Raw genomic sequence first — 25,632 nt, forward strand, 5'->3', positions numbered from 1 at the left:
ATCCCCAGCCAACCCTGGGGGAGCATCTTTCCCTGCCCCACACTTGGCATGGAAAATCCATACTTGGTTATATAAAAAGCAGAGCAAGGCCTGTCTAGCTTTTGTAATATTCTGGTATTTTACAACCCTAGGAACAAAGAGAAAAGATAAGACACAACATAACGGTTGTTTTTAAAAGCTCCCCAAATACACACAGCTTCCCTCTTTGCTGTTGTACGGGAGTATGTTTGCTTCTGCCCCCTGCTTGTGGTATATTGTGGAATGGATTATGTGGTTTGATGGAGGCATGGAGTGTGAGTATCCCAGGGGTCTCCAACATGGTGCCGATGGGCACCAATGGGCACAAAGCCACCTCTTTTGGCGTCTCAGAGGCTCCCTGCTCCTCCTGATTTTTGTTTTATTTCTTAAGATGTTTTTATTAATTATTTTTTTAACTGGGAGGCTGGCATATTGCAAAGCAAAGCATTGCCCTCCAGTGCCATCTTTATTTGGATTCAGAAAAGTGGATTTGTGTTTTAGAGCTCAGCCACCCCCCACCCTCCCCCCTGGCCATGTACTTACATTCTTAGACAAGTTACTTTTCTATTAGTCTCACCAGTTTCCCTGTTGGAAATTTTTTCTCGTTTTGTGACCAGCCATGCCCACCATGGCAACCATTTTGTGAATGGGCAAGCTTTCCCATGGCACCCATTTTGTGAATGGGCAAGCCTTCCCATGGCAGCCATTTTGTGAGAGCACTCTCAAAATTCCAAATGTGCCCACAGACCCAAAATGTTTGGGGATGCGTGGTGTATACTATCCACCTAACTCTACAGTTCTGGATTTCACAGTGAAATGTCCCCTACCTTGAACACTAACTTTAGACTTGGCGACCTCTGTACCAAGATCGCATGTATACAAGCCAGCATCATTCTTGTCAAGGTCATGGATGATGAGACCCAGGGTCTTCCCAGCCTGCAGCATCTCATACTTGTCTCCTGGGGTGAGCTCCACGCCCTCCTTTTTCCAGATGGGTTTGACCTTTGGCTTAGACACCTCACACTCCAGAGTGACTGTGCCACTCTCCTCTCCAACAGCATCGTCCAGGGATTTCATGAAGACAGCAGGCTTCTCTGAAGAACATGGTAACAAAGAAAGCTGATGCCACCTCCACTGTACCTTTATTTATTTTTAAATTAACTACGTTTAAGGAACTGGCGCTGAGAGAAGCAACAGGTGAGGAGACTGCGGAAGCCACCATCTGCTTTCCCCCAATTGCCTCTGGCTCCCATCCACTATGTAGCCCCACTCTGCAACACTACGTTGGAACTAAAAAGCATTTGTTGGGAAGGAGATGGAGGTGGATGGACGTTCCCAGCCTGGTGCCTCATTGGCAGCTCCAGTCTTTAAAGGGAAATAAAATTGAGCTGGGAACCCCACACTTTCATCTGGTAGGATTGCTGGAGAAAACCATCAGGGTGTTGCAGGAGTAGAAGAAAGCAAACTATGGTGGCAGGCCTGCATAACATGTAATGTAGATAAAATACAAATTAAACAACTTCAGCTGCAAAGGCTTGAAGCAGTGGATTGTATCCCATGTTAGTTTAACTTATCCTGTTCATTTCAATGGGTCTATAAGTAGGATTAAATTGAATACAACCCAGTGTTTCCAAATCTACTGAATTGCAAGTACAATTTCTGCAAATTAAGCATATTATGGCTGCAATTTGCACAAATTAAGCAAATTGCACCCAAAATTTGTGCAAATTATGCCCAAAATGTGTGTACATGTCAATTTAAGAGAAAAAAATGCAAAATTCCATGAGCTGGCCCAACATGATCTGCATTGAGTTGAGCCAGCTCATGGGTAAGTGAGCCAAAGTACAGGGGGCCGAGCTGATGAAAGCTTCATCCCCTGAACGGATTCCTCCGACATCCCTTTTGCCATTTTCTAGACTGTGAGCCTTGGGGCTGGGTCCTGTCTTCATAAAGCATCATGTACATGGAAGGTGTAATAACAATTACAACAATCATTATAATGCTTCTGCAACAAGCAGATGGGAAATTCTGAACTCTTTGGCACTGGGAATGACTGAATTACCCAACCACACTCAGCTGAAAGATGAAGCAGAATTACCTCCCCACCCCTCAGTGGAGGCTGATAAGAATGTGGCAAGGCCAGAGTAGTGCATCATGCAAAGACAGAGCAGGCAGAATACAGCTGGGAAGACTTTACTTATTTGATTAATTTCTTTCTTATGGTGCACCAGCAGTTCTCTCACGATGCCAGAGTGTGCCCTTGGCACACCATCTGGGAATTCCTGGCTCCCTGTCAGTGACATGGGAAGGGGAGCATTTCTCAAAGGCAATAAGGGCAAAGGAGGACCTTGATCACAAAGGGAAGAGGCAAGTAATGTTCTCCAGTGAATGAGAGACGCTCACCTTTCACCTTCAGCCGCGCGCTCTCGGAGACCTTCTTCTGAACCTTGACCGTCACTGTCCCGGCATCTTCTGTCATGACGTGTTTGAGTGTCAGGCTGTGAGATGTGCCCAACCTCTTGATCTCATTGAAGTTGTTGGGCAAAAGATGTGTGTCGTTGAGGAACCATTCTACATCCTCGCTGTCCTCAGACAGCTCACAGGAGAAGACGGCACAGCTCTCCTCATCAATTTCCACATCCTGTAGGTGTTTGGTTATCTCCACTTTGCGCTCTATTTGGGGAGAGGGGAGAGAGGAAGAGAATGAGGTACCATAGCATTAAAATGTAACCTCCTCTCCAAACTCTGCCACTGTCTCTTTTTTATATTCAAAAGTAGTTTTCCATATAAACAAGCCATTATTTCAAAGACTAAAAGCACTACCATTTAGATCATTCTTATAAAATGTCTCAGGTTCAGCCACTCTCTTCTCTAACTGCCATTCTTACAGCTACACCAAGGGATACTCTCCCCTTTCACATGAGCTCCCCCCCCGCAACAGGGGTTGGACTCGATGGTCTTGTAGGCCCCTTCCAACCCTACTATTCTATGACTCCAGCCCAATAGCCGATACCTCACAACTCTGACCCAAGGCTGTATGTTAGACTACTGTAACGCCTAGTTCAGAAGCTGCAGCTAGTGCAGAATGCAGCAGCTAGGATGCTCTGTGGAGCAGCAAGCTATACACAAATTACACCTGTATTAAAAAAACTGCACAGGCTGCCTGTTAGCTACCAAGCCACGTTCAAGGTTTTGTTGTTGACATTCAAAGCCCTAAACAACTCAGGACCAGGATACCTAGCTGACCGCCTTCCCCTATATACACCCAGCTGAGATCTTCTGAGGAGTCTTCATTGGTCATTCCTCCACCAATAGACTGTCACCATGTAACAGCACTTGAACAGGCCTTCTCAGTAGTGGCAATGACCCTCTGGAACAACTTCCCATGCATAGTTCTAGACACAGAAACTGGCGAGCTTTAAAAGCCTCCTGAAAACATATGTTTACACAGGCTTTCCCTGGCTTGTAATGGATTATGACACTGTTCCATTTCATGATTGTCTCATTGTAATGTTTTTTAAGTATTTATTTTTTACTGCTCTTTCACCATTTTTATACTGGTTTCACACTGTATTTTATAAATATATGTATTGTGAACTTCTTAGAGATTTTAGGCTACTACGTGGTATACAAGTACTATATATGTATAAATAACCAAGTTCATCTCATACTCATGAGAGAGGCTCCCCTCTCCAGCCCACCATCCATCAATCTCTGCTCCCCTCACAGGTTTCCAAACACATTCAGTGCTGTGGCTTCCCTTCAGCTATTGCCAAACCACCACAGGACCAATGTTTTCTCTGTGCACTCTTGCTGACCAAAGCGTGGCACACAGGTGAGGCGTGTCATTAAAAAAAAAATCATTCACTTAATGATTTCACTTAATTACCTCATAACGTGTCAGACCAATGGTGCAACTAGCCCAGTGTTTTTAACACTGGCTGGGTTCCGAGAACACGATAACACACTCTCAAGGGTTGAGTATGGGTTGAGTGTGGGTTGTTGTTAAACTGTGGATTATCACATTGTCTGATCCCAGCTGTCATAACAAACCATGGTGGACAACCTACAGTTCATAACTGAACAACAAACCATGGGTTCTCTTCGTGGGTTGTTCATGGTTAACAAACCATGGTTTGTTAGTGCAGCTGGGTTCAGACAACATGAAAACCCACATTTCAACAACAACCCATGGTTCAACAACAACCCATACTCAACCCTTGAGTGTGGGTTATCGTGTTCTCTGAACCCAGCTTTCTGGAGTTTCAGGCAGGAGTTTTTCCACCCTGCCTGGAAAAGCTGAGGATCAAACTTGGGACCTTCTGCAAGCAAAACATGTGATCTACCGCATGTGCTCCTCCGAGGGATGGCAGAGAATTCCGCCATGGATCTCGGTGAGGCCGAATACCAGTGCATTCAGCCCCCCGAAATCTGTGGCGGAACTGTCTGCCACCCCCCCGCCCCCCCACGGATCCCCCCGGGACAAGACTTACCTGGGGCAGATCTTCTGGGAGGTGGCGGCTTCGGTGGCAGTGGCTGGTCTTCCGACCGGCTGCCGCCACTGCCATTTCCAGTCTTGTAGGGGTTTTTTTTTTTTTTACAAGACGTGATAGGCTACGTAAAGACTTACGTAGCCTATCACGTCTGGCTTAAAAAAAATTAAAAAAACGCGTACGCAAATGGCGGCGGCTACGGCCGCCGCCATTTGCATTCCTTATTTTGGGCCGTCTTAGTCTACGTAAATATTTACGTAAACTAAGACGGCGAAAATAAGGGCAACGCAAATAGTGTAGCGGACGCTATTTGCATTCCCCCTTATTTTCGCCGTCTTAGTCTACGTAAATATCTACATAGACTAAGACGGCCCAAAATAAGGAACGCAAATAGCCGCCGCCATTTGCGTACGCACGTTTTGTGTGGGTTTTTTTAAGCCAGACGTGATAGGCTACGTAACTCTTTACGTAGCCTATCACGGAGGACTACAGGGACGCAAACGGCGGCGGCTACAGCTGCCGCCATTTGCGTCTCTGCTAGCCAGCGGCCGGATGTCCGGCTGCTGGTGGAGCCGGCTGGCAGCTCTGCGGAATTCCTGCAGAGCGGAGCCGGCTGGCCAGGATTCCAGGGGGGAGGATTCCGGTGGGAGGGACGAAGCACCTTCCCCCCCCAGCGGAACCCGGCAGAGCCAGGTAAGGGGAGTTTCGTACATCCCTAGCTCCTCCCCATTCTACTTTCATATTACATTTGCACATAGAAAATGGCTCATTTCTCTTCCTGTACAAGACCACCCCCTCACACTTACACACACACTACACCTTCCACATACCCAAAATGGTCAGTGTGGCTTTGGTCTCTGCACTCCCAGCTTTGCACTTGTAAACACCGGAATCTCCAACCTTTAGCCTCAGAATTTTGAGCTCTGCTGTGAGCTTATCCCTCTTGGGCTTAAATCTCTCTGAGGGCTCAATGACGGTGTGGTCTTTGTACCATTCTACCACCTTTGGAGAAGGCTTGAAGTCACAAGAGAGGACAACGGAATGGGTTTCCAGGATGACCTTGTCTTCTAGGTGCCTGGTAATGGTCACTTGAAGATCTACAAAGAGAAGGTTGAAGGTGAAGAGGAGCCATCAGGAACAAAGAAGTGGCACTGATTGGGAAAGGCACTGTTGATACCAGAAACACAGGGAGGCAGTTCCCATTGATCAAAGCTACTTGCTGTAGAGAAACTCTGATGAAGTGATGGGCAAATTGGCAATAAAATGCCAAATGAAATTAAAGAGAACCGATATAGACTGGACAGGAAATGGCTTCCCCAACACAGCAGCCCTCCGCCCACTAAGGGACAAGGAGGAGTAGGCTTGGAGGATGGGTGGAAGCCTTCTGTACTGTACATACCCTACCATAACTAACCCTAAGTCTATGTAAGGGTGTATGAGAAATTTGTTTCAGCCTTTTTTGGACCAGAGTTTACACAGTCTGTTCCTTCCTGAACGCAATCTGTAGAAGTCCAAACACTTCTGAACTTGCAGTGCGATTCACAAAACAAACAAAAATGCATTCAAAAAACAAATACATCTGAAACATGTGAATGACAGAACAGGTACTTTGGAAAAAATGCACACATACATGCTTCAATGGGAGAAACCACGACGCTGCTTACATTTTGGAAAATGCTCGTGACAATACACACGGATTTGGGGCAAAAAGAACAAAACAAAGCTCGCAGTCTCATTTGGACACAAGTCAGAATGAGCTTCTATGCTGAACTTTACATTGTAAGCTTTTCAGGGCAGGGAACCTAGCCTCTTATATGTTCTGAAGCACCAGGCACACTGATGGCATGCTATAAATAATAAACCTTCCCCTTCTTTTCCACTCTTGCGAGTGACTGCCCTGTGTGGGAAAGGTGTAACGTGCTTCCAGACAAGGCTTCTGTCCTGCCATCACCCTGCCCCATTCACGGAATTTTAGGGGGGGACCAGAGGATGCCATCCTCCACTTGTAACTCTCTCATGTTTCCTCCACCACTCCTTCTAGCATTTTTCTTACCACAGAAAATTCGTTACGGAACAAAAGCCAGAATAGTTGCACAATGCCTCCTGGCTGTTAATGGTAGGACAACCCGTCTGGCTGGAAGCACCCAGAGAAGACAGGGACAAGGAGGGGCCACCAAGAATGCATGCCCATCCTGCTAGGCACTGGGCTCAAACAAATAGCCTCTGTTGTGATTTCAAGTGCTGGGGAAGTTGCAACTTACCTTTTACAACCAGGTTTGCTGAGGTCTTGGCTTTGCCGATCGCAAACTGAATAGTGCCCGTCATGTCCACGTCAGTCTTCCTCAGGATCAGGCAGTGAACTCTCCCCTCTTGCTGTATCAGGACATCCTTGCTGGCTAGCAGGAGCTCTCCACGGAGGGACCACTTGGGGGGCTTCACAGACTGAATGGAGATCTCACATTCAAACCTGGCTTCCGCTGGCTCAGTCACCTCCACATCCCTCAGCTCCTTCACTATATTAATGGATTGTTCTGAGGAGAAGGAGCAGAAGGAGCCACAGAGAAAAGTGAGCTGCCACTCCACCTTCAACCTCATTTGAGGAGCCCAACTCTAGGTCAAGAATGACCATCTGGTCATTATGGGCTCTATCCCCATAGAAATGAATTTGACCTAAGCTGAGGGAAAATGCAGTTAAAACAATATGTGGGTGGCATCTCACACCAGTAAAAATCAGCTATATTTACAAGAGGAACAGCCCCCAATTCTAGAGAGGCTGTGCTCAGAGAGGGACCTTTAATCACATGTGGTGGCATTGCCAAGTCATAGAGAGATTTTGGGTGGAGGCATTTCATTTGGCAAGAAAAGTTACAAATCAGATACAGGTTTTGCATATGTAAAACAGTATAACCGGGACTACTGTTCCTCTTTGTGGGAGACAATGAGCATCTACTGCATAAGGATTTACTAACATTCTTCTGGACTTCAGAAAGAATGGAAATCACATCAGTCTGGAGATCTACAAGCGAACCATCAATTGAAAGCGGAGAAAAGAGACTTCGGGATATTGCCTTACTAGAAAAATAAATGAAAGAACTAAGGTCCACGCACAATGATGAAACTGACAATGACTTTTACACATTCTGGCAACCTGGATTTCTTTAACCAACCAGATTGATGATGATGATGATTTATTCTTATATTTATATCCTGGCTTCTTTCCTCTTGCAAGGAACCCAAGGCAGATAAATGGAGAGCAGCATGGTCCCCCTCCTCTCCATTTTATCCTCACAACAACCCTGTGAGGCTGTGAGTCAGTGACTGGCCCAAAGTCACCCAGTCACCTTCATGGCTGAGTGGCAACTAGAACCCAGATCTCCTGGGTCCCAGCCCAGCCCTGTGACCACTACACCACAGTGGCTCTTTGGCAAGACCTAATTAATGCTCCCTAGTTAAATCCAGATTGGTAGACCCTCAAGAGGAAGTTTAGCCCTACATGTATATCTGTTTTGCTATATGCAGCTCATTGTCAATAGGTTATTTCATGCTTGGTGTCAGTTGTATTTTCATGATGTATTGTTTGCTGATGAAATAATAAAAAAATAGAAATAGAAAAGAATGGCCATCTGGCAGCCTGCAGATTAAAACCATCCTGCAAAGTGCTATTATCCATAGACATATCAAATTTTAATCAGAGTGCAGTAAATATCTTGTCTGCATTTCCATAGCTCCGTGACCAGAAAAATACCAACTCTGCAAGCATCAAAGCCAATTAGCTTGCATACATGGCCACATCCTGAATTTCCACAAGCTGCGGTCTTAAGCAAGTCTTTCAAGTGGCCACCATGTATCCAAATGACTGTGTGGATCAACTATAATGCTGTTTAAAAAAAAAAAAACCCTGAACAAATGTATGTAAAATAAGCAAACTTGATTAAAATGCTATTATTTCATGTACAGAATTTGGACCAAGGGGAGGGGTGACAGGGACAGGAAGAATTCAGGCTTGGAACACTAAATGATGGCCATTTTGGTAACATTCACACACACACACACACACACACGAAACATAAATGGCATGGCTACTCTAATTTGGAGGCTCTGTCCACATATCCCAACCAAGAAATATGCTGGTACCTTCCACATAGAACTGAGCACTGCTTTTATCATCGATGGCATCGCAGGTGTAAATGCCTTCATCTTCAAACTCTGTCTCATTGATGAGGAGCTTCCTGTAGACCCCTTCGCTCACCATCTCATACTTTGGGCTAGGATGGATCTCCTGGTTATTCTTGTACCACTTGACTTCAGCGTTGGGACGAGATACTTGGCATTCCAGAAAGCCCCGGTGCTTCTCAATGGCGATCTTAACACGGAGAGGTTTTACAATCTTCACAGGCAGTTCTAAAGGAAGTAAAACAAATAATAGCAATAATTTGAGCTGCATTAATAGAAGTATAGCTTCCAAATCACATGAAGTACTAGTTCCCCTCTACTCAGCACTGATTAGGCCTCATCTGGAGTACTGCATCCAGTTCTGGGCACCACACTTTAAGAAGGATGTAGATAAACTAGAAAAGGTTCGGAGGAGGGCAACAAAGATTATCAGGGGACTGGAAAGAAAGCCCTATGAGGAGAGACTGAAAGAACTGGGCATATTTAGCCTTGAGAAGAGAAGACTGAGGGGAGACAGGATAGCGCTGTTCAGGTACTTGAAAGGTTGTCACAGAGAGGAAGGCCAGGATCTCTTCTCCATTATCCCAGAGTGCAGGACATGGAAGAATGGGCTCAAGTTACAGGGAGCCAGATTCCGGCTGAACATCAGGAAAAACTTCCTGACTGTTAGAGCAATACAACAACAGAACCAATTACCTAGGGAGGTAGTGGGCTCTCCCACACTGGAGGCATTCAAGATGAAGCTGGACAGCCACTTGTCAGGGATGCTTTGACTTGGATTCCTGCATCAAGCAGGGGGTTGGACGGTCTTATAGGCCCCTTCCAACCCAACTATTCTATGATTCTATGATGAGGAGGAGGATTGCTACTACTATTATTATTATTTGCACTCATATAGCGCTTTAGAGAGTTCAAGTTGTTTCACATGCATTATCTCAATGATCTCTGCAATTACTCCCATGAATAGGCCAGTATTACTATTCCCTACTTCAAATAAAGATCCAAGGCTTGAGAGACGGGCTTCTCTAATGTCATCTAGCAGGCAGACAGGACAAATAGGATTTCCTTGTCCAAATCTCAACCTCTTAATCGTTAAGTTACACTAGCCGAAAACAAAATCTGAGGCCACTGGTATCAAATGAAATGACTGAGCAGTCCTTCCAGTCCTATATTCTATGAAACTACCAAATTCAGGATGTATGAGCCACATCACATGATAACACCACATGGTAGCCAACACATAACATCATCACAGGGTAACACCAGAAGGCATCATTACCTTTTACTTTAAGTTTTGCTCGGGATTCTGCTGTTTCTGCCACAAACTTGATCTCTGCAGAATCTTGCACTTCCGCACTTCGGTAGACTAGCGCATAGCTCTTCCCTGTGAATAGAAACACACCCTCCCGGTGACAGGCCATCATTCACAGATGAAATCTAAGTCGAACTATGGCCACGCTTAAGAACAATAAAGAATATCCAGGCATTCGGAAGGATTCGTGGTTTAAACCAAAACTCAGAACACCAAATGCAAAGTGTTTGTAATCCACCCGGAGAACACTGGCTATGGGACAGATTGTTGTTGTTGTTGTTCTTATTATTAGGTTCCATCAGGAGAAAGGTACGCAGTAAAAACTGCATGAGCGCAGCCCAGGGGCCTATCATACCTTAGACACCCCCTCCTCCCCATGATCGTCTTTCCTACTGGTCAAGAGCGTGCAGGAAGAAGCATCCTGGTCAAGAGATCAATGGTGAATCCTACAACTCTGGAATTCCCTAAACCCCAGAGATTTTGCCAAAAGGATATTTTGGAAGTGCCATTAAAGGCCTAATTAAACATTGGAAAAGCTACTTTGGGAGAGAGCAACTTAAAGCAGAAAAGCAGAAGACAGACGGAGTGCTTAACCCCTTGCTCACCCACTGCTTTCCTACTCCAAATCCTGCCCTGGTTGTCCCCCCACCCTGAGTTCCAAAAATGTATTTGAGAGGATAAAAGCAGATTGGGGACAGCAATTTGGAGCAGTGGAGTACTGCTCATGCAGAGAGAGTTAATTAACCCTGCTGCTGTCACCACATCACCACTCTAAATTGCCCCCATACTGAAGAGGCTTCTCTCTCACTCTTTCTCTCTCCCCCTCTCTCACTCCCACTCTCTCTCTCTCTTTAAATGAGCTTTTGAGGTTTTCTTAACACACATTTGCATATATTCAGTTAAGCTCTAAAACTTCATAATTTAGGCTGGTGATGGGGGTAAAACTGGAGGAGATAAGGTGACTGTCATCATCTATCATGTTTTCTCTCTTTTGCTGGTTTAGTCATTTTGTGATATGATTTAATGGAGCAGTAGCAGAAAGGAGATCTACTGTTACATCTCTTGGTCATTTGCAGTAGATCAGCAAGGGTCTCTCTGACTCGCATTTGCTTAACAACAGCAGTGACAAAATGACTCCCATCCCAAATCATACTGCTGAAATGAAGAAAACCTGCGGTTAACCAGGAGTAAATTTGTATGCAGAAGGACTGTGAGTTCAGTTCTGCTACACAAAAGAGGACTCAGAATTCTAGGGCTGCACCCTTGATGATCATAAGTCCTGAACTCAGAGGCTTATGATCATCCTACGTAGGGTGGGAGGAGCAGCGGAGGAGATCTTCGCCTCCCTGTCATCCCGCCCTGCATTTTTTGCTAGACCAGCATTTTTTGCCCGTCTGCCACAGGCATTTCAGATGGGGAGGGAAGGCGCCTGGGGAGGCCTCAGAGTAGGTCATATCCTGGCCTCCCCAGGCTCCTCCCCTCCCTGCCCACTGAAACACCCCCTTTTCCCCTCTCCGAGTCAACTTCCCAGCGAGGTTCTTTCTGTACCAGCTGTGAGGAAGAGGGGGGTCGGACCTCCGATTCCCCCATCCAACGTCAGAGCACTGTTTCTAACCTCGGGTCAGGGAATCTGAGCTATGCTATGGCCCCTCAGACACTGTCTAGGGGCCAAGGCTTGCTCCCTACATGTATGTCTTTTGAACCAGGCTCCTGTTGGTGGATCTCAAGTTATTCTTTTTTTTAAAAAAAGGAGATCCCACAAGCCTAAAGTCTGGCCACCTCTGTTCCACAATTGTTTCACAATTCTAATGAAAGTTTCACTCAACAGGACTAAGTGGTTAGAACTGAGAAATCAGGGCATAGGAAACTACATACTCAGATTGGTCTAACAGTCACAAGCCGGTTCCCATGACACAAGGATGATCAATAAGCCATGGTGGCTTGTTACCCATCTGCGAATGTCAGTCGCATGCCAGCCCAATTTACATAATTACCCTTGCCGGGCGCGGCTGCTCATGTCATCTGAACCTGGCAAATGTGGCTTGTTGGGGTAGTTAACAACCACCCATAACCCATAGGCTGTTACAGGGTTGTGGGGTGGTTTATTAACCACCCCAACAAGCCACCCTCACTGGGTTCAGACAACATGAGAAAGTGCAGCTGAGGAGGCAGGGGGTGCTTGAATCAGCAACCTTAAATAAGCCACAGTGGGTTGCAGTGATTGTGTGAACCAAGTCATTCCCTCTCTCCAGGGACCACTGGAGACTAGTCTCTAAGGGGACTAGGGTCATCTGAAAAAGAATACTCAGCACCATTGTCAAACTACAATTGCCACGGTTCTTTGGGGGAAAGTCACAACAGCCAAACTGGTTTTATTTATGTATTTATTACATTTCTATACCAGCCAACAGCTGAAGCTCTCTGGGCAGTCCACAACAATTAAAATCACAAAATACATAATAAAATACAATACAAAATGTAAACGTTTAAAATGACAGTGTAAAAGTACAAACCAGAATAAAACCCAGCAGCAAAGCAGAGATTTAAATGCAATTAACAGATTTAAAACAGAGCTAAAAGACTAAAATACCTGGGAAAATAAAAAGGTCTTCACCTGGCGCAGGAAAGAGCACAGTGTAGGCGAGCCTCTCTGGGAAGAACTCATATACATGCATTCTGTAGATATGCCATCGGACTTTCGTTGCATACCAGGCCGAAACAGATCAACCTCCCTGCCCTCTTTCCATCCTCTTCCCCACATTCCATTGACAGCAAGCAAAACTCCAGTAAGTAACCCCCCAGCTCACCCCCTCCTACCTTCTTGACGTAGCTTGATGTTCTCTCCAGCCCGGATTTTGTTTTCGTTGCTGAACCACTGGGTTTCAACATCATCATGTGAAATCTCACAGAGGAAAGAAGCACTCTCTTTTTCACTCACTTCCACATCTTCCAACGGCTTCACGATCTTGATGTCTCGGGCTAAGGAATCACAAAAAAGACAGGTTTGTTGCAATGTGCTTGTTCTCTCTCACCTTTTATTTTAGCTATGAAGACAAAGGTAGCAGGAAATGAGAAGAGGGAAGTTGTGGGAGATGCTTTGAGACCTATCGGCCCATGCTCACTAATCTCACTGCCAACCCGTGATCTCATATTTCCATTTTTTTTGGCTAATAGGGCATCTCTACACCAGCCTAAAATCCTGCATTTAAAATGGGGCTTTCTGCTTCTGTTTTAAATGCAGGATCATGACGACTCCCTTTTTCATGTGCTTCCTCTTCCCCCTCCCCCTTCCCCCTCCTTCTCCCCATATCTGAGCCTTCCATTATCTTTCATTGATCTCGCTCCTCTTCTTGCCACTTTTGCTCTTTTCACGGAGGAGACTGAAGCAGAACACAACGGGGTAATTTGATAGCTCATTATCTATAATCTATTTAAAAAAGGAGCAAAGGGCATTTATAGTGCAGGAGACGCCCTGGAGATTCACAGCGTCATATAAAGAGCCCGCAAACTTCTGTGAAGGAGCAATCTCAATTGCAGGATAAAAGTTCAGTTTGAAGGAGTTCTAAGAGAAAGACGGGAGTCCTATTTGGCATGCCTTTAAGTGATGCACAGAGGCCCCACAGACACAATCCAATACCATCAGTGATAAGAGAAGAACAGCAGTGGGCGGCACTTTTTCCTCTTCCCCAAACTTCCATCTGAGCTCTAACACAGTGGTGGCCCCACTGCTGTACCAAGAGGGCTTATGCTGCAGTACAACAGACGAGATGGGGCATGAGGGAGTAGACTGGTTAGGGGGATAATGACTAGTGGAGGCAGGGCTCACAGGGTCGAAGCCACAACACTTTTTTATTAGTGGAGGAATTAACATCTGTCCCTTTGTCATGGTCAGATCACTTCCTGCTGAGGTTTAGGCTCCTGGCAGCCTTCCCCCTCTGCAAGGGTGGGGGACCTATTAAAATGGTCCGCCTCTGGAGATTAATGAATTCTGATGGATTCCAGAGGGCTCTGGGGGATTTTCCTGCTGGTATGGCTGGTGCTCCTGTCGAAGCCCAGGTTGCTCTGTGGAATGACTCGGAAATGCAGAAATGACTCAGACGGTTGACACGATCATGCCCAAGCGCCCTCTCCCTCTGAGCAGAGCCCAGCCAACTCCTTGGTATACACCTGAGCTGAGGGCAATGAAGCAAGAGGGGAGATGGCTAGAACGCAGGTGGAGGAAAACTCGTGCCAAGTCTGACCGAAAACAGGTAAGAGCCCACTATCAAGCCTACTCTGTGGCGGTGAGGGTGGCAAAGAGACAGTTCTTTTCCACCAGCATTGCATCTTCTCAGTGTCGTCCAGTGGAGATTTTTCGAGTGGTTCGTGGCCCGTTACATTCTGGGCCAGGGAGAGAGATGGTGGAACCCTCGGTGGCACGCTGTGACGAGTTTGCATGACACTTTGAAAATAAAGTTGCTCAGATTCGTCATGAATTGGACACCACCATTAATGCAGTTCCATTGGCAGAGGCGTTCAGAGCACCGTCTGGTCCAGTTTTATTGGATGAGTTTCAGTTACTGAGGCCTGAGGATGCGGACAAGGTGCTTGGCCAAGTCCGATCGACCACTTGTGTGCTTGACCATTGCCTTTCATGGCTTATTAAATCAAACAAGGAGGGAATGTCTGGATGGGTCCAGGAGGTTGTAAATTCCTCCTTGAGAGAGGGAGTGGTGCCTGCCGCTTTAAAAGGGGCGGTAATTAGACCACTTCTGAAAAAGCCTAACCTGGACCCAGAGGATGTTAATAATTATAGGCAAGTGGCCAACATCCCCTTCCTGGGCAAGGTGCTTGAGCGGGTGGTTGTAGGACAGCTCCAGGCACTGTTGAATGAAATGTATTATCTAGATCCATTTCAATCGGGCTTCAGGCTTGGTTTTGGAACGGAAACTGCCTTGGTCACCCTGTGGGATGACCTTTGCCGGGAGAGGGACAAGGGGAGTGCGGCCCTGTTGATTCTTCTGGACCTCTCAGCGGCTTTCGATACCATTCACCATGGTATCCTTCTGGATAGGTTGTCTGGGTTGGGAGTTGGAGGCACTGCACTACAGTGGTTCCGCTCCTACTTGGATGGCCGATTCCAGAAGGTGGTGCTGGGGGATTATTGCTCTGTGCCATGGCAATTGTGCCATGGGGTTCCACAGGGCTCTATTTTATCCCCTATGCTGTTTAACATCTACATGAAACCGCTGGGAGAGGTTATCCGGAGGTGTGGGCTGAGGTGCCATCGATATGCGGATGACACCCAGCTCTACCTCTCTTTCTCATCAAAACCACATGAGGCAGTGGCTGTTCTGAACCAGTGCCTGGGCACGGTAATGGACTGGATGAGGGCCAATAAATTGAGACTCAATCCAGACAAGACGGAGGTACTGTTAGTGGGAGGTTCGTATGCCTGGCTAGGTGATATTCAACCTGTTCTGGAGGGAGTTGCACTCCCCCTAAAGGATCACGTTTGTAGTTTGAGGGTGCTCTTGGATCCAGAACTGTCACTTGAGGCACAGGTGAACTCAGTGGCATGGAGCACTGTTTATCAGCTTAGACTGGTATACCAACTACGCCCTTATCTGGACAGAGATTGCCTAGCTACAGTTCTCCATGCTCTGATAACTTCTTGTCTGGATTACTGCAATGCGTTATACGTGGGGCTGCCTTTGAAAATGGTCCGGAAACTTCAGCTGGTCCAAAATAGGGCAGCAAGATTGTTAACAGGGACTGGCCTGCGAGCTCATATTATGCCAGTACTTTATCAGCTGCACTGGCTGCCAGTCCATTTCTGGGCCCAATTCAAAGTGCTGGTATTAACATTTAAAGCCCTCAACGGCTTGGGGCCAGGTTATCTGAAGGATCGCCTCCTCCCATATGTGCCTGCCCAGACCTTAAGATCATCCTCAGCAGCCCTTCTCTGTGAGCCCCTGCCAAAGGAAGTGAGGCGGGTGGCTACTAGGAGGACGGCTTTTTCTGCTGTGGCACCCCAGCTCTGGAATGAGCTCCCTAGTGAGGTTCGCCTGGCACCTACACTGTATTCCTTTTGGCGCCAGGTGAAGACCTTTTTATTTTCCCAGGCATTTTAGCATTTTAGCTTTCTAAACTTTTAGCTTTGCTGTTTTAAAAAATTGTATTTTAAACTCTTGCACTGCTGCTAGGTTTTATTGTGGTTGTATTGTTATATTGTGGTTTTAATGTTCTATATATTTTAAATTGTTTTATTGTGTGTTGTTTGGTTTTAGTTTTTGTGAACCGCCCAGAGAGCTTCAGCTACTGGGCAGTATAGAAATGGAATGAATGAATGAATGAATGAATGAATGAATAAACAAGCAGGGATGCCAACATCATCTGCCACCCCCTTAGACATCCCTGTTCCCTCTGAGCTTAGCTGCAATCCTTACCATAGCTTGGGGTCGGGGGGTGTATGAATTTTCCCAGCAACAATATATTGTTCCCTGTTGGAAGGTATGAAAAACTGTGCTGGAACAGACCCAGAGTCCATCTAGTCCAGCATTCTGTTCACACAGTGACCAACCAGCTGTCAACCACGGACCCACAAGGATGGCATGAGCACAACAGCACCCTCCTACCCATATTCCCCAGCAACTGGTGTACACAGACTCACTGCCTCTGGTACTGGAGGAAGCACATAGCCAACAAGACTAGTAGCCATTGATAGCCTCCTCCTCTAGGAATTTGTCCAACCCCCTTTTAAAGCCATCCAACTTGGTGTCCATCACTACATCCTGTGGTAGCGAGTTCCATCGTTTAACTACCCGCCGCACGAAGAAGTCCTTCCTTTTATCTGTCCTGAATCTCCCATCAATCAGCTTCGTGGGATGACTCCAGGTTCTAGTATTATGAGAGAGGGAGAAAAGTGTCTCCCTATCCACTTTCTCCACAACATGCATAATTTTGTAGACCTCCAGTGTGTCTCCCCTGACCCTCCTTTTCTCCAAGCTAAACAATCTCAGCTGTTGTAACATTCCCTCATAGGGGAGATGCTCCAGCCCCTCGATCATTTCAGTTGCCCTTTTCTCATGCAAAGTATTTTGGAGCGTCTTGGTCACGAACGGGCAATTAAGACCCATTTGCTTTACAAAACACCTACTCCAAGTAGAAATGGAAGCTGCTAGAACTGGTTTGTTGATATGGATCAACAAATGTAACTGACGTTTTGGCCTCTCCATGAGGGTGTGGCTGTGGGAACTGTCACGATGAGCACCTGCATTTCAAAATTCGCCACTGCACCACTTCCAATTAGAATCACAGAACCGTAGAGTTGAAAGGGGCCATTTAGGCCATCGAGTCCAACCAGTGCAAGAATCCAGTTTAAAGCATCCCTGACAGATGGATGTCCAATCTCTGCTCAGGAATATAAGGGAAGGTGATGCCGTCAATACTACAGTGATTAAGAAAGAAGGTGCTTATTTCAGGAAAATGCAGGAAGGCAAAATAAATAAATAAACTGCACACTCTTTCACCAGTTCTCTGCAACAGAAAGAAAGCCAATTCCATCTGGGGCCAAACTACATGCAGTGTCTGAGATCCATTATCTCAGGCGTTTCATTACTTAAAAAGCAGCTACAGCAGGGGAGGGAGGAGAAGATGAATCAGGGCTGAGGGGAGGGGGGAGTTAACCTTTTCCCCTTGAACTATTTCCCCCCATTTAAATCACACACACACACACACACACGCAGCTGTTATTAGCCACTCATGCAGGGAAAAGACAGTTAAAATATGGATGTGTAGCTTTTATCTCTCTATGGCTGGAAGAAACTTCAAGGAGGTGGATCTAAATTGGTTCAGGTGGAAAGGTCCCAGAGCCTGGACACATGATATGGCCAACTTGCTAAGTCGGTTTGGATCTGGTCAGCACATGGGTGGAAGGCCACCTTGAAACCCCATGTACATCCTTTTGAGTTCCACAGTAACAAAAGACATAATATAAATGTGTTAACTCACTCACTCACTAAATAATAAGACTCCTCTCCTACAGCACCACCGCCTGATCCAATACCCACTCCGCCCCCCCAGCTGCCCTTAAACAAAGAGATCAGGAGATCTGTTCATGGATCTCCCATGTCACGTCTCATTCTGTCATCAGAGACATAGACAATGGGGGTGGTTCACACATTCATGTACATCATTTAGGCTGCAGTCCTAACCACGCTTACTTTTATGGTGAGTAAGCCCCATTGAATGCAGTGTTTACTTCTAAGTAAACATGCATAGGATCATTAGCTGTTAATTTTTCATCACTTGATGACTCTCATGTGAACCATGAACAGACTCTACTGAAAAGTGCAGTGTTGGCACTGATGTTGAGCCATGTAAAGATTCTACTTGTGGACCTCATCTGTGCATCTTCAGACATCACTTAGTGCCCGTGATGGGAGTCATAAATGCACACTTGTGAACTGACTCAATGGCTGGGCACCGTTTCCTACAAAGCCAACTAGAAAGCAAAGGGTTTCGGTTTTTGAGCAATTTCCTCTGAAACATACCGTGGATCTCCAAGGTTGCTGAGCTCTTGTCATCAACAGCATCACACGTGTATTTTCCTTGGTCTTCATATTCACATTTGTGAATTGTGAGGCTTCTCTTAGTCCCTCGGGAAACTATTCCAATTTTTTTATTTGGCCGTAGCTCGACTCCATCCTAGAAGAAAGAAGCCCAAATGGGTGTTTATCATCATAAGCTCTTAGCAGATTGGCCACGATGTCTGGGGATGATGTGAGCCATAGTCCCACACATCTGGAGGGCACCGGGTTGGAGAAGGCTGCCTTAGCACAGGGCTCCACCGTTCTTCGATTTTGCTCTGATTATTGGGTTGGATCCAGATTGTCAGGAGTGGACTTCCCTGCCCCCTCCTTCCCATGGCAGCCCCTCCAACCCCCTGAAAATGCTACACAGAGACTCAGGAGACCCTGCTGAAAGGGGTGAGCTGTGGGGTGGGGTGGGAGGGGGAGAGCCCCCATAATCATGTGAAGGGACCCTTCACAGGCAGAGCCCTTCTTCTCACGGAAGGTAGATCCTGAATGCAATCCAATAACTTCCCATATATAAGCCAGACTTTCACCTGCCTGCCTGGAAACCCTCCCCGATCTCCATCCAATGTCATGAAACGTTCGTGAACATTCCACCTGGTTGGGGAGTGGTGGAAGTGGAACTGTCCACAATAGACTGTTGACAAACAGCACAGCTTCTGTGATTCCAGTGAAAGGTCACTTTGGTTGTGGAAAACGGGACCCCAAGAGGAGGAGTTGGCATGCGCAAGAGCAGCAGGGAGAGCTGAGTAGGGGAGGGGGTGTTGAGCTGGACACAGGCTCAGAAATGTTAGAAAAGAAAGAGCCCAAAGATGAGGGAAGGATGAGGCAGAGAGTAGACTGGAGGAAATGCCACACAGGGACCAGGTGTGTGTGCTCTTGGCAGAATGGTCCTGGGGAGCTAAAGGAAGAAGGGAGACCAAATGAGCAGTCTGTGCTGCCGCCAAGTGGGAAAGCCGCATCACCATTTTAAAGCATCTCCCTTGCACCTGGACTCCAGAGGACTCCATTTTGCCTGAGAAAGACCAGTCAGTACAGGACTTGGCACCTAGAGCAGAATAGTTTGCCAAGCGGACAAAGGGAGTGAATCCTTCTCTACATCACATGGGGCTAAAGGGGAATCTGAGGCATGGCGGTACCTATACACCCCCATCACAGGCATTTTTCTGCCAATTTGTACATAACAAGCCACATCTTGTTATCTAAGAGCCAGGATGTTTTAACCCATCGCTAATGTGCACGGAACAACCTGCGTAATCCTGGTGCTCTGTTCCAAAGGATAATCTCCTGGCTCACAGCAGACCCCTCAAGGAAGAGCTTCCTTTGCTTTGGGAGAGTTACTATCTCATATTAACCGCATTTCATTTTCTGATTCTCCTGTCTTGCCTCTCTAACTCTTCAAGCAGTGACACCTCTTGCCAAGGCACTACGCAACTTCAGACCACAATACCTGACGGAGCGCCTCTCCCTACCTGAACATTCCTGGACACTACGATTAGCATTCGAGACCTTCCTCCAAGTGCCACCTCCAAGGGAAGCTCGGAAGGTAGCAACCAGGGAGAGGACGTTCTCAGTGGTGGCCCCCGATTATGCAGTGATCTCCTCACTGAGGCCCGCCTGGCACCAACACTGTCATCTTTTTGGCACCAAGTTAAGATTGCCCCCTACTCCTAGGCATTGAATGGCATAGGATGGGGCATTTATGTCAGCTGTCTTTAACAGGTATAGTATTTCCTTGAAATTGTTTTCAGCTGTTTAAATTGTTTTAAATGTTGTATATTGAAATTTTATGCTGTATTTTGTTATCTTGCATCTGTGGTTTGTGATTTTGTGAATTGTTGTGAAGCACCCAAAGAGCTTCAGGTATTGGGCAATACCTGAATAATAATAACAACAACAACATTAATAACAACAGCAACAGCAGCACCAATGACAACAACAACATTTTGGTCTCTTTTCCCACCTGATTAGGCTCCTCATGTGTCTATCTAATTCTTGTCACCCTCCCGTTTCCTTATTTGGCCCTGACCCCCTCTTCTCTGCCATCCTATCTCACCCAGGTGCCATCCTGTTTCAAAAAGGAGGAACCTGGGAACTACAGACCAGTCAGTCTGACATCAATCCCTGGGAAAATTCTGGAGCAGAAGATAAAGCGATCCATCTGGAAGCACCTTGAAAATAATGCAGTGATTACTCGAAGCCAACATGGATTTGTCACGAACAAATGCTGCCAGACGAATCTGATCTCATTTTTTGATCAAGTCACCTCCCTTGTGGACCGCGGGAATGCTGTAGACATCATATACCTCAACTTCAGCAAAGCTTTCGACAAAAGTGCCCCATGATATCCTGATGAGCAAAGTAGCTCAAAGTGGGCTAGATGAAACAACGATCCGGTGGATCCACAGTTGGCTACAGAATCGGACTCAAAGAGTGCTTATCAATGGGACCTTCTCAAACTGGGGAGAGGTAATGAGTGGGGTACCGCAGGGCTCAGTCCTGGGCCCAGTGCTCTTCAACATTTTTATGAATGACTTGGAGGAGGAGGTGCAGGGAATGCTGATCAAATTTGTGGATGACACAAAATTGGGCAGGATAGCTAATACCCTGGAAGACAGAAACAAAATTCAAAGTGATCTTGATAGGCTGGAGTGCTGGGCACAAAACAACAGAATGACATTTAGGGAGAAATGCCAAGTTCTGCACCTAGGAAAAAGAAACCAAATGCACAGTTACAAGATGGGCGATAATTGGCTCAACAGTACTACAAGCGAGAAGGATCTTGGAATTGTTGTAGATCACAAGCTGAATATGAGCCAACAATGTGATGTGGCTGCAAAAAAGGCAAATGCTCTTTTGGCCTGCATTCACAGAAGCATAGCTTCCAAATCCCGGGAAGTACTAGTCCCCCTCTACTCAGCACTGGTTAGGCCTCATCTGCAGTACTGTGTCCAGTTCTGGATGCCACACTTTAAGAAGGATGCAGACAAACTGGAGAGGGTTCAGAGGAGGGCAACAAAGATGATCAGGGGACTGGAAACAAAGCCCTGTGAGGAGAGACTGAAAGAACTGGGCATGTTTAGCCTTGAGAGGAGAAGACTGAGGGGAGATAGGATAGCGCTCTTCAAGTCCTTGAAAGATTGTCACAGAGAGGAAGGCCAGGATCTCTTCTTGATCATCCCAGAGTGCAGGACACAGAATAATGGGCTCAAGTTACAGGAAGCCGGATTCCGGCTGAACATCAGGAGAAACTTCCTGACTGTTAGAGCACTACGACAATGGAACCAATTACCTAGGGAGGTGGTGGGCTCTCCCACACTGGAGCATTCAAGGTGGACAGCCATCTGTCAGGGATGCTCTGGCTTGGACTCCTGCATTGAGCAGGGGATTGGACTCGATGGTCTTATAGGCCCCTTCCAACCCTACTGGTCTATGATTCTATGACCTGGTCTTCCCCATCTGCTATCTTCTCTATAGGTTTAACCAAATAATTGGTAGTTCCATCTGAATGCTGCCCATGTACCTATTCTGTCTATTTTTGTAATAAATCATAAATACGAGTACCCTCAAACCCAGCTTGTTGTCTCTTTACTCCTCCCCTAAGCTAGGCATCATAATTCCTGCTCTGAGGTACTGTGACTTTAGATGAACGATCCCAAAGCAATACATGTTGTTTGGGAGTATGTGTCATGGCTACACACATGTAAGCAAGGACACAAGGCAACAGTGTCCATATCTGATTTTCACATGTTGATTTCAACTAGCCAGCAGAATAATGAGCAGCAGGTCTCTAGGTTCGAGTATAATGAATAGCTTGAAACATTGTGGGACCATACAGCAGTATCTCCCATCAGTACCACACACACACACACACAACAACCACCACCACCACCACCACCACCACCACCTCCAATGCAGCCTGCGAATCCATGTAACTCTTTCTGGAGTGTTGGAATTAGAAGCAGTGAAAAAGAAGAAACTGGCAACAAAAGGCATTGCTTACTATGTCTTCTTCTTTGCTTTGTCTGCCTGCTGCTATTAGTAGTAGTAGTAGTAGTATTGCCTACCAATGATACATAATTCAAACCTACAAAATGCACCCAGGGCACAATCCTATGCATGTTTGATGGAAAAAAAGTCCTACAACTTCCAGCATGTTGTAGGACTTCTTTCTGTCTAAACATGCATAGGATTGCACCCTTAAGCACACATCATTATATCTAGTTGACCATCTAACTTTAGCAGCCACTTCTACCTGGCGACAGGGTAAGAAATAACTTTCCTCCACCTTCTGCAAGAGTTGGAGGTGACAGAGAATAACACCAGTCCCCATTCCTCAGGCAGGAAATGTCACCTGGCAAATAAATTCAGTACCTTACGCCACTTCACATCCGCATTAGGCCTGGAAAGTTCACATTCAAAGGTTACTTCATCCTTGTGTGGAGCTCTGATGTCTACCAAAGGTTTGATTATTTTCACCCGGGTTTCTGCCAAAAATTAATAAATAAAGGCAATAAATGGAGCTCTGTGTTTGAGAGAGTCATAACTGAACAGGATTAGTTTGTGTTTCCTGGTAACACACACACACACCATGAAATGTCACCTGCGGGGAACAAACCAAGGACCTGGACTCATATTCAAATCTTATGAATCTGGTTTTCGGCCTAGCACCACCATATCAGTAGAGGGAGCCAGAGGACCTCACTTCCCCACAGCTATCCTGAACATGGAATCATATTGAGTACAAGGCCCCTCAACTAACACAGAATTAAGGAAGCCAACTCCTGTTTCAAAGAGACCTTCTGGAGTTCACAGATGTTTGAGGGCTGCAATGTTTCCTGCTGCAGAAACCCACTGTTCACTGACAGGCACCTATTAAAGGGGCAGAAGGACCCAACTCAGCATCGTCTCCAACAGTAATGGAAACGTGGAAGACCATTGTATATCGAGGAGTCAGTGATGCATAGGGATGTTGCAGGAGTCCAAGATGGAAGCGGAGTCCGTCTGCCCGTCCCTCACCCCGCCGCTCAGCCTCCTGGACCCCACTAGCTGAACCGCTCACTTACATAAATGAGTAACAATGACATAAAATATTTTGGGAAGTGACTAAAACTGGAAAACACTTCAGGGTTATCCTAGCAAAACCCATAGAAGCTGTGAAAGAAAGTGCAGGTGAGGCTTAAAATTAAGTATTCTGTTCTGAGAACTTAAGGAAACATGTTGAGCGGCAGTGCTGACAAGGATATCAAATAAATATATTACTCCCAAAACATAGCTTGGAAATTTAGAAAAAAAATAACAGTTAATTGTTAAAGAGTGCTGAGTTTCAATTCTGTTCTTTGTGAAACATCATTTAAGCCACTCATAAGAAATGATATAAATATGACAGACAAAGCGGAGAAGCTTCAAGACAAAAACACCTGTCCTCATCTTGGCTTCTCTCTTCTTTTGCTACTGCTCAGAAACGTCCTATGAGTAAGATGTTTAACTTTTTTAAAAGAAAGGCATGCTCCTGAAAGAACTGTTAGAAGCTTTTAAAAATATATATTTTCTTATAACAACAACTTTGTATTGTGTATATAGTCTATGGTCTCTTATCATATTTTATGATTACGTAACACTGAAGATTTTGAAGTAAAAAATAAAAGGACATGCTTGATCTCAGAGTCCTTTATAAAAGAATGTCTGTGTGCTAATACCAGGAATTCTGTGAACCTACATCCTGTGGTCGCACTTTGTTCTTGGAAGATGGCATGGAATATGTCAACTGCTGATCCATGATCAAGCTAAATACAAAGATCCCATCTCATAAAATCTCTAGGCAAGGACAAATTTGGCACACAAGCAACCACAGGATGGGTTTGCCAACCACCTGGGTTATCATGGTTGCTAGATAAGCATAACTACATGCTTCAAACACAGAAGCCCTGTGCAGGCATCCTCCACGCATGTAAGCTCTCCATGCGAGGAGGGGGCGTGGGGCCAAGTTCACTAGCTCTGCCCCTTCCCTTGTCTTTCTAGTCACCTGTGGATGGGGCCTGTCTGCAGAAGAATGCCTCCTCTGTCTGTGTAGGCACGACCCAAAATTTCAGAACTGAAGAAAAACCAGAATTCTAAAATCTTGGGGAGAGCCTCCCCATGGATAGAGGAAGCTCTCCTCTGCAGCCAGTCATCTTCCACATGTAGAAGGTGATGGGAATAGTGAGAGAGTGGAGTGGAGATATTTCACTCATCCCCACTTTGCCTGCTCCCATGCAGGGCTTAAACATGAGGAGAACACCTGCACAGAGCTAGACTCACTTTGTCGTCAGCAAAATGGTTGGAGAGATGGAACAGACACACGGCACCCCTTGTACGCCCTGTACTTCGAACAAGCACCCTATCTGCCCAACAGACAGGTTGGCACTACAGAGACATCCATAATTTAATTGGGGTTCCTGTGTGCAGTGGATGCCTACCTTTCACATTAAGTCTGCCTGTTGAGTGAACACCTTCGGCCTTGAAGGAGACAAGGCCCGAGTCCTCTTGCGCAAGGGATGAAAGAGTCAGCGAATGCTTCTTCCCCTGAACGGAAATTTGGCAGTTGCCCTGTGATTTCAGCCGCAAGCCATCCTTCATCCAGGTTACTTCCACATTCTCGTGCGACAGCTCCACCTCAAAGGTGGCAGACTCTTTTTCGTGGATGTCCACTGGCTGCAGGCCTTTCACCAGCTTGATGGGCCTCACTTAGAAACACAGCAATGTTATAAAGAATTAGGTGTGCCTGGGCCAAAGTAAAGCCTGTGCTTCCCACTCTCCCATTTGAGAGAAAACAGAACATTCCAGCACCCTTCAGGACACTACAGCAAGGATGTAATCACCAACAAAAGCGCTCATGTTGGCCATCACGTCCAGGGGCACTTGACTGCCTCTAGTAGATATAGAATGGAGGACTAGATAGACTTTAAGGACATGAGCACGTTAGCATGTTGTGTGCTTAGGTGCTTAAAAAAAACTCCAGGAGAAGATAACAACGGGCGATCTCTCTCTTACCGAGGCAGACCTACTTAATCTACCTAGG

General features: G+C 46.1%; 1 protein-coding gene across 1 annotated transcript in view; it reads right to left on the minus strand.

Moving 5' to 3' along the window:
• Positions 1-25,632, minus strand: part of OBSCN (obscurin, cytoskeletal calmodulin and titin-interacting RhoGEF) — a 294,672-nt gene that overhangs the window by 201,063 nt on the left and 67,977 nt on the right. Inside the window, exons 23-32 of the mRNA XM_084859836.1 lie at positions 25,031-25,297; positions 22,947-23,059; positions 18,531-18,684; positions 12,814-12,975; positions 9,964-10,068; positions 8,646-8,912; positions 6,773-7,042; positions 5,342-5,608; positions 2,422-2,691; positions 846-1,112 (exon numbers count right to left, since the gene is read on the minus strand). Of these exons, the coding sequence (XP_084715962.1) occupies positions 846-1,112; positions 2,422-2,691; positions 5,342-5,608; positions 6,773-7,042; positions 8,646-8,912; positions 9,964-10,068; positions 12,814-12,975; positions 18,531-18,684; positions 22,947-23,059; positions 25,031-25,297 (2,142 nt within the window). The remainder of the gene's footprint in view (positions 1-845; positions 1,113-2,421; positions 2,692-5,341; positions 5,609-6,772; positions 7,043-8,645; positions 8,913-9,963; positions 10,069-12,813; positions 12,976-18,530; positions 18,685-22,946; positions 23,060-25,030; positions 25,298-25,632) is intronic.

The sequence above is a fragment of the Heloderma suspectum genome, chromosome 5 (assembly GCF_057233095.1).
Source record: "Heloderma suspectum isolate Gila_16-S chromosome 5, 16-S_ref, whole genome shotgun sequence".
Classification (NCBI taxonomy): domain Eukaryota; kingdom Metazoa; phylum Chordata; class Lepidosauria; order Squamata; family Helodermatidae; genus Heloderma; species Heloderma suspectum.